Raw genomic sequence first — 10,134 nt, 5'->3', positions numbered from 1 at the left:
GGGGAGAGTTTTCGGGTGAGGCCAGAAACCGAGAGAAAAGCTACGGCTGAAGGAGCAAGGCTTCGGACAGAAATGAAAAACTAAGGAAAGGGCCAAAGGAAAGCTTCAGGCGTCTGGGAAGAAGCAAGAAAAACAGAGGAGGCTGCCTCTGTTTTCTTCTTTTTTTTCCTTTTCGCGCACCGCCGCCCACCCCAAATCTCCTCTCTCTCCCCCACGCCTTCTGCCATTGCCACCACCGCGCGCAACTTCCATCGAAACCACTGCAGCTGTGAGGGTGAAAGTCAAGGCCCTTTACAAGATTCCACCCTCTCGATCACAGCTTGCAATTATACCGGTGAAAAGAAAGCTGCCACCAGCATCCAAAGCCGCGGCATCGGCAGCTGCCACCCAGGAAGTAAAGCCAACTAAAAGGTGGAGAAGAAGGGAGTTGAAGCCGTGGCGCCCGCTGCCTAAAATCACTCAAACCTGTATCAGAGGAACCACTGTTAGAGGCCATCGTGAGGTAACCTATCCATTTACATTTCAGTCTTTTGTCAAAATATATTTGCCGTGAGGTTGGCGTCTCAATTTTTGTTTGTCGATTCTTCATGTCCTTTTGGAATACACGTATGCTGTATGTTGATTGGAATGTGTCTCTTGGGTTGCTGATAGTATTTTGGCTAATTATAATATCGATTGAGCAGAAATCAGTGAAATTTTTGATGCCCAGTTGGTGTTCGATGAAATGACCAATTGAATGTTATACTCGGAAAAGCGATTTGTCTGCATTTGCGCATGTGAAGAAACAAACGAACAACAATTTCAATGTTGTTTCAGAACATAATAATTGATTTCTAGGGTAGAAAGAAGAATTTTGATCTTGATACATTGGCATGCGACTGTCTCTGTTTTCCTTTTCGGGCTCTGCTTTTTCTTTTGTATGGATTCGAATTGACGGCATGAAATTGGCTTGAGGAACAGTTTGAGTGAGTTTTATGCTTTGGGTTGAAATTTGCTGATTCTTTGGTGATCATTCGTCCGCAAAAGAAAGATGAAGATGGCAACTCCCATTTGCCCGTTTGGAAAAATGATTATTTGTATAATCTGTAATCTCATTCCCATGATTTCTTTTTTTTTTTTCCTGTAATTTGCTCCCCACAGTTTTTTAAAACTTCATAATTTGACCCCAAAATGTTCATAATTCTTTCAACTAGATCCCTATTTTTGTTGTGATTGAGCCTCTCAAATTCCCCCTTGTTCTGAATTAACCCGGAAAATTGGAAAAGTGAACTTGTTTCTCCCTTTTAGATTTTAAATCATCTTCTAATAAGCATGAGTAGTCCTTTAACTAAATTAATTTTGGGTTTTAGATCATAATTGTGGCTTAAATAATTTTAGTTGATTTGTTATCTTGTTGGGCTTAGACTTATGTTTGGCTAATGATATTTAGTTGGGTTTGTGTAAGAGGGCTCAATTCATTTTTGGGTTTTTGGCTTGGACTAGAGGGTCGTGGCCCATGTGTTTTGGTTGGCTAATTTTTGGGCTAAAATAATATACTAGCCCACTTGTTTTTCCTTGGACTTCCGATTGGGCCAAGTGATCTTTGCCCAAGAAAGGTGAAAATGGCCCATACCCTTTTGTTTTGGATTTCCGATTGGGCCTGGAATGTTTTGGCCCAAGCAAATAAGGAAATATGGCCCAATGGCCTGATCCATTAGGAAACCAGAAAACGTTTTTGCAAATCAGTCCCTGAATTTCTCCTTAATCGTACTGTGGCCCTGGACATTTTCAACTTCTTTCAATTCGGTCCTTAATTAATTGCAAATAGGTCCCCGAACTTTATTTTTCTTTAATTTTGACCCCAAAACTTTGTTCATTTTTGCAATTAAGTCCCTTCTTCTCTTGACTTCTTAAATGTGAATTGTCTACATGATTTAATTGATTCAAATTCATGCTTATTTTCCATCCTTTGTGATTTTGCCAAATAAATTGGTACCTTGACCTTTTTATTGTTTTGAAGCTGATATCTCATCTACTCGATTTCCATTGCAAGGGAGGTAACTTCTATATTCTTGATTTTATTTTTCCTATGTGCTCCTACGTGTTATGTGAATATGCCTGTCTATTTCGCTTTCCTTACCTCCTTACATGCATTTACTTGCTTTTAATTTTATTTAAGTTTTGTGGGGTATGTGTACACCTCTTGGCTTGTAATAGATAGTGCTCGGAGAGCATCTTGTCCATTTCCCCTTCCCCTTTAAGTTTTATGGGGTATGTGTACACCTCTTGGCTTGTAATAGATAGGGCTCGGAGAGCATCTGGTCCACTTCCCCTTCCCCCTGGTTGCTTGCTTTTGTTGCTACATGTTTAATTGCTTTAGTAGGCTCTTGCATCTAGTCGAGCATGCTAAGTGCTACGTGCTACGTGTTTACGAGCGTTTTGGCATGTCTACTTGCTTTCATAACCATGAATGAATGGAATGGATGAATGTACGTCACCACACTAGTCCAATGCTAGTTGTGGCTCATTAGGCCATCCCTTTTTGTTAGTGCATATTTGCATGTTCACTACATGTCATGCATTTTTCTTAGTTTTATCATTTGGCATGCTCCTCGAGCCCCTTTTCCCTTCATTTTAGGATTTTTGCATATCATGATAGTTGTAGGGTCCATTTGCTTGAGGGTCCCCTTCTGATAAGGGAAACGAGCGAGTGTGGCTACTCGATAGCCTTAGCACGCTAGTTTTGCCTTCTAATCAAAGGGAAAATCGAAGTCGACAAGTTAGGAGTCATTCCCATACCCGACCTGATGCATTCCCTTAGGTTCATTCATTCTCATTTATCACTCACTCATTCTTTTCAATTCACATTTTCCTTTCCTTATTGTTCATTTTGATTTCTACTTCACAAAATTGCATTTAATTACACCTATATGCACTTATCACTATATTTCATACACTTGCACACAAACACTTGGAATTTTCATACAATTGCACACGTGCACCTTTTCATACACTTGCACACAAACACTTGGAATTTTCATACAATTGCACACGTGCACCTTTTCATACACTTGCACACAAACACTTGGATTTTTAATTTCTTTCATACACTTCCACACTTGCACATTTGAGTCTCATTTGCATTAATCGACCTCTATGGGGGTTTTCCTTTGTTGGCCGCCACAATTCATGTGGTTTGGGACCAAAAGCCTCACGAGAGACATCGTAGAATTTAGGATTGCATTTTCCTTTCCGTTTTGCATTCATATAGTCATATCCAACGTGCGAACATACATTGGGTAGAAAAATTAGGAAAATTGGTTTAAGTCACGCAACTAGCCTTGGCTAGGTCGAAGGGGTGCCTTGGATTTTTATCCTTGCCTTCCCCTTCGTCAAATGTGACCCCCGATCCCTCTTTTTGGTTACGTAGACCCAAAAGTTCTTTAAAAGGGTTTATTTACTTTTTTTATTCAAAAACAAAAATCATTTTTTGGGTGACTTGGTACACCCTAACCCTATACCAAGTGGCGACTCCATTTTTGATACAAAAAACCCTTTTTGAACTTTATATGGCCAAACCGTCGCATTATCAAGTCCCATGGCCTTTTACTTTTCATTTACACACGTTCACATTCCATTACACCACTCACATCTCACACCACACACACATCACCACAACCACTCATTCACAAAAGTGGGGCGCGACAGTTGGCGACTCCACTGGGGACTTCCTAAGTGGGTCCAAGCTTTTGACTTAGCCATTCGTTTCCTTTTTCTACCCTTTTTATGCATTGCATTTTGGATATTAGGGTTGCATTTTCCATTTTTAGGGCCTTTTTTGCCTCGCGCGCGTATTCAACTATTCCTTCACTCACGTACGGATGTATGTTTACTCCTTTATCTCGCGCTTGCATTGCATTTGGGGGGGTGTGTGTCACCTTTAGAGCCTCGCGTGGTTCTCACCCCTTTCCCTCAAAATAGGGAGCACTTCATACGTGCACGTTTATTTACTGTTATCCCATTTTATTTTATTTTATTTTTCGTGGGCGTTTCCCACACCGCCTTGTAGGATTAGGATCGATTGCCTTGGGTAGGCGGCTGGTGTGCTCTGCGCCCATAGCGCTACCTAAGGGATCACTCGAGCCACCGATCAAAGGCCCTGGGAGTGATGACCCTTCGCCTTTAGGTCTGAAGGCTTGGGAGCCGAAGCTTTATCGAGTCTAGGCATTAGTGAACCAAACCTCATGCATCCATAATAGCATTTGCCTAGGTTAGAGTCAGCCTCACCCTATTTTAAGCACAATTAGGCACGAGGGAAGGGGTTCCACCCCTTTTATTGGCTTTTATCGTATTTCTTTTCTTAATTGCTCCCAATGTGTTATGTGTACTATCAACTGCACTAACCATTTCATTGTTTCCTTGGTTTGCATTCATGTGCCTTAGCAATAAGAGGCCTCTTTGGCACTCTTTTAGTGACTCACCCACTAGATAGCTCACATGTCTAAATTTCAGTCTTTGCACTTACTTTTCAGTAAATACATTTCATGTTTAGACCTTTTCCCCCCGTTGCATTATTTATGTCCTTTAGCTCACATTTCATGTTTGTCACATATTTACATAGCTTTAATAAACTGGCATCATGCATAAACCATAGAAAGGGAATGCCACATAGGGAATCCCGTGTTTAGGAATAAGCCACCTTGTGTCTCGGATACTTAATCCAGTGAGACTTGCACGTTTACATTTTGTACCATCCAAAGGGGTAGTGCACAAGGTAAGGTAGGATCCGATCATTTTCATAGAGTGATCCTTGGAATATGAGCATCTAATAATCACTTTTTGGCCATTTTATCAAAAATTGGTAAAAATCCCTTGCGTGAAGGACATTAATTTGAAGAAATTCACAAATGATTCCTTCTATTGAGACGATAAATAAATTGAGGCCAAAATTTGATTTTTAGAAGCTCATAGGCTAATGCATCTCAATAATTTTGAAATAACCAATGGCCAGACAATTCAACCAATCCATTTTGCCAATTCATTCAATAAATCATCATTTCATTTGACCAATTCACCCTTTTTAGGGTTACCTAGTCGATTTTGAATAAATCATCAATTCATTTGACCAATTTACCCTTTTTAGGGTCATTTGACCAATTTACCCTTTTTAGGGTCGCCTGGTCGATTTTGAATAAATCGTCAATTCATTTGACCAATTTACCCTTTTTAGGGTCATTTGACCAATTTCCCCTTTTTAGGGTCATCCGATCGATTTTAAATCGTCGATTCATTTGACCGATTTACCCTTTTTAGGGTCGTTCGGCCGATTTTTGAACAAGTCACTAATTCAATTTCATTCATTTGGCCAATTTACCTTTTTTTTAGGGCAACCGAGCCGTTTTTGAATAAATCAAGGTCCGTTTAATCTACTTGATCAATTCACCCTTTTTTAGGGTGCTCTGATTAATTTTGAAATTTCTTTGAATTCATTTGACCTGTTTCCCTTTTAGGGTAATTTGATCGATTTTAAATAAATTGTCAATTTCATTCAATCCATTTGCCCTATTGGGGTTTCATTGTCAAATTCCAAATTGAGAAATCTAGTCAATTTTGAAGAAAATCGTCCATTGCATCCAATCATTTGATCAATTAGGGTTTTGACCCGTAATTCACTGAGAAAATTTGTTAAAACGAATTCCAATCTTTTCGATGGGAGGTTCGTCAAGGTCAAACCCGTGCCTTTTGCAAATCAAAGGTGATCAATCTATTCGGACGTTGACCTCATTTTGATAAATATCTCTCGTCACCCTAATTGACCAAATTCTTTCAAAATTATTTTTCGCTCAATGAGTTGATCAGATCCATCAGGTATGGTATGGTGCCTACCTTAGAGGATTGCATTTTCATGCTAGGCCTACCCTTGGCATAAAAAGGGTTCCCCCCATAGGACATGCATACCGATTTTGCAGTTTTGTCTACTAACTCGGGGTATTTTTCTTTTGTTTCCCCCCTCCCCTGCATTCATAAAAATATTTCAATAAGACGAAAATGTTCTTCTATATCTGATGATAATTTTAATCCAATAAAGTTTGAAGATTACAAGTGTTATTTGATTCTTGGGCGGATCCTACGATGAAAACCCTCTGAGAGATGTTGTAATTGTTTTCCAAAGGGAAATTTTGTATATTTGAAAAGGAGACAAAAGTGTATATGTGGAGCTCTTTACAAGTTTCTCCCTTCTCACTTGTATCGTAATTGAATGAGAAAATTTGTTTCAAACTTTTTCAGCAATAAACTGTTTGGACAATCATTGTTTTGTGTATATTTATGTACATTTCATTCTTTATTCTTATTCATTGGAGATTTCATGATGAATTTTAAGAAATAAGACTAAATTGGGATTTTTTCAACCTCCGACCTGAAAATTCACAATAAGAGTGTTCAGAATTAAAAGAGGTCATTCAGAAGGCCCAATGAGATATCTTTTTTCCTTCACTGAACCCCAAAATAAAATCAGTCACATTGATTGATAAATCGCAAATTGGGGCCATCTTTGCTTGAAAATATCTATTGTGTTTAATCGATTCAATTCACATCTAAGTGAAAGCAAAAATGTGCATTATTCTTGTTTGTTTTGAAAATTTGGAATGATACTTCGAGCATTCTTTTCTCTACCTATACAGATTTTTATCACTTGCTCTCCCATTTGAGCCTATGAAAAGAATAATTTCGTTTCAGATAAGAGCCCTAATGATCACTACCCTATATTGGAAAATTTTCAAATATCAAATAGGGGAATGGATTTTCAATAACCGTTTCGTTACTTTGGTTGTCATGAGGTGTAAGAATGATGCTTTGGCCGTCGTTTCTACAACCTAAACACTGATCACCCCTTGCATCCCCATTTTGAGCTAAAATTGGTGGTTCTTTTCTAATGCACTCATGGTCGTACCCCACATTGGGGAGGGAGATTGGAGAATTTTCAAAAAAAAACAAAAAAAGAAAAAAGGAAAAAGGGAAAAAGCAAAAATGCTAGAATAAGGAGGGAACTGCAAATTGGGGAAATTTGATTCCACTTGGGTTCCAAGTTTGAAAAAAGAAAAGGAAGGGTTTTTGTCCATGTGAATCGCCTATGTTTCACAAATATGGATGAGCAAGGGTCTTCCTCAGTCAATTAATTCAGATACACGCAAAAAATTTCGCATTAACGAAAGTTTTCTTTCAGAGTTGTTGTAAGGAATGGAATACAAGTCAGGCCATCTTCTTTTCCAATCAAACATTCTACCCCTCGTTATCCTTTTTGAGCCTTCAGAATAAAATACTTCGTTTGGCAACCCCTGAGAGTCGCAAACCCCACACTGGGGGCGAGTTTGAATTGAAAAGAAAATTTCAAGAAGTGAAGAAGTGAAAAGCAACAAGATCAAAAACAAAGGAAGAAAAGAGAACCTCAGTTCAAAAATAAACTGGGGCAAATTTTATGAAAGTTCAAAAGAATGGCAAAAGGCCGAAAAGTCAAAAGGAAAAAGGAAATGAAAGTGAAAAGCCTCAATTGAGCAAAAACCGAGGCAAATTCTGATTTTACCCTAAAATAGGGTTGGCACGCAACAATGCGATCTCAGATTTTTCAAACCGCTTTTCAAATCCGCTTTCAAGCCTTAACTTTTCTAAGCACCCCACCTGACCCCATTACAAAAGCCAAAAGTCCTGACTTCTGTTCTTTGCAATGGCCCTGTCAAGAAAATTTCTGATGTCGAAAATTTTAGCTGTATTTCTGAATTGATTAGATGTGAGGTTGACACTACTCTTCATGTGAAATCCGGCGAGGGTATTTTTGAAAGAGGGAAAAAGAAAAGAAAAATGAGCAAAATGAATGCAAAGAAAGATGCAAAAGGATTTGATGTTGAAAGACCCTGTTGGGTGATGATAAAAAGTCAAACCAAGTCCAAGAACCTGGAGTCCAGATGAGGGCGATGTTGAAAAATGCGATCTTCAGTGCAATGTCCTTTGAAAATTGCTTCTTTAGCTATCATTTTCAAGCCAAATTACAAGCTAATAAAGTCCATCGTTGACTTATTCTTTCATGACAATCCAAAATGAGGATCATGCTCATAAGAAATTCATCAAATCATTTGTGATCATAAGGGCATAACCCGTTTCCACATGTTTAGCTATCACTTCTGTCCATACGTTACAAGCCTAGAAAGCTTGTATGTTGACTAAGTTTTCTTGAAAATAAGGGTAACAAACTCTTTGCTTTCACTAAGATGTGACATTGAATGGATTACATACAACTGGGGCACAAAAATGAGACAGATTCTTATCTCCCATTTCCTTAGCCATTTCAAAAATAAAGTCACTTGATTGGTCCTGAAAAGATGAGTCAACCAGAAGTGGTGACCCGTTACCCTAAGCACCAATGCTAAAAGTAAGGAAGAAATCTTCTTCTTAAATTTGGTGTTATTTCGAGGAATTCATCATGAAATTTCTGCATGAGTTCAAACTTGACGATTAAAGTTTCTTCACATTGTTGTATATGTGCATTCTTTTCTAAATTTTAGAAAGTGCGGTTTTTCTTTGTTCAAGTAAATGGGAAATCATCTAAACCAATTTTTGCAATCAAATGGGCCCAAACTGGGGCAAAATTTTTATTTGCAAAATTTCGCAAAATAAGCCCACACAGGGGCAAATATTTTTGTAGTCCAATTGAGGTTTTCGTCCAAGAATCAAAATAATGCATTTTTCAAATCAGTCGCTCATTTGAGTGCATATAAGCCCTGTGCAGGTATTCATAGTTGAAATCGACGAAAGAGCGTCTGGTGATATGGAAGGCCGATGCCGAAGAAAGAGAGGAGAAAGAAGGGAGAAGGGCCCTACACTGGGGCAAATTATTTTTGAAAAAGATTCTCTCGAAAAATCAGAAAAATTCAAAAAAAATCAAGTTCAAATTCTTGTTTCTTGGAAAATCAAATCTAATTTCTTGTTTCTTGACAAATCAAATTCAATTTCTTAGCCAATTGGACGGCAGAACTGGGTCCTATCCCGCTGGCCGCTTATATCACGTTGGAGCTGGGTTCTATCCCGCCAACTTCGGCAGAACTGGGTCCTATCCCGCTGGCCGCTTATACCACGTTGGGCCTGGATTTTGTGCCGCCAACTCCACAAAGATCCCGTTGGGCCTGGACTTCGCGCCGCCAACTTCACAAGATCACGTTGGGCCTGGATTTCGTGCCGCCAACATTCCAAAGATCCCGTTAGGGCCTGGACTTCGTGCCGCCAACTTCACAAGATCACGTTGGGCCTGGACTTCGTGCCGCCAATTTCCCATTGGGCAGGCTTGGGTTTAATCCCACTGACCAATTCATTACACTGGGGCAAATTATTTCGACAAGTCTCTCTCAATCAAAAATCAAAAAAATCAAAAAAATCAAAAATCCAAAAATCAAAAAATCAAAAATCCAAAAATCAAAAAAAATCAAAAAATCAAATCAAGTTCATCACGGCAGGCTCGAGTTTGATCCCACTGTCCGATTGTCAAGCATTTCATTTTCATTGCTATTGGAGCTGGGTTAGTCCCGCCAGTGTGCATTTCATTTTCACAGCCACTAGCTGTGGGTCAGTCCCACTAGTGAGCATTTCCTTTTTGCATTGCCACTAGCCGTGGGTTAGTCCCACTAGTGAGCATTTTCTTTTTGCACCGCCACTAACCGTGGGTCAGTCCCACTAGTGAGCACTCCCATGATTTTTATTTTGTTCGGGTCAGTCCCGTTTAATTTCTGTTCGGGTCAGTCCCGTTTAAATTTTGTTCGGGTCAGTCCCGTTTAAATTTCGGTTCGGGTCAGTCCCGTTTAAATTCTGTTCGGGTCAGTCCCGTTTAATTTCTGTTCGGGTCAGTCCCGTTTAAATTCCTGTTCGGGTCAGTCCCGTTTTATTTTTCTGTTCGGGTCAGTCCCGTTTAAATTCCTGTTCGGGTCAGTCCCGTTTAAATCTGTTCGGGTCAGTCCCGTTTTAAATTCTGTTCGGGTCAGTCCCGTTTAAATTCCTGTTCGGGTCAGTCCCGTTTAAATTCCTGTTCGGGTCAGTCCCGTTTAAATTTCTGTCTGGATCTATCCCGTTTTACATTTCTGTCCGGGTCTATCCCGTTTACATTTCTGTTCG

The 10,134-nt window shown here is 39.4% G+C and overlaps 1 protein-coding gene across 1 annotated transcript in view; it reads right to left on the bottom strand.

Moving 5' to 3' along the window:
• Nucleotides 1-291: 291 nt before the first annotated feature.
• Nucleotides 292-10,134, bottom strand: part of LOC113771338 (fimbrin-5-like) — a 17,056-nt gene continuing 7,213 nt past the window's right edge. The window contains exon 11 of the mRNA XM_027315930.1: nucleotides 292-449. Within this exon, the coding sequence (XP_027171731.1) occupies nucleotides 292-449 (158 nt within the window). The remainder of the gene's footprint in view (nucleotides 450-10,134) is intronic.

Source organism: Coffea eugenioides, chromosome 5 (genome assembly GCF_003713205.1).
Source record: "Coffea eugenioides isolate CCC68of chromosome 5, Ceug_1.0, whole genome shotgun sequence".
Taxonomy (NCBI): domain Eukaryota; kingdom Viridiplantae; phylum Streptophyta; class Magnoliopsida; order Gentianales; family Rubiaceae; genus Coffea; species Coffea eugenioides.
This window is presented reverse-complemented; position numbering and strand designations above follow the sequence as displayed.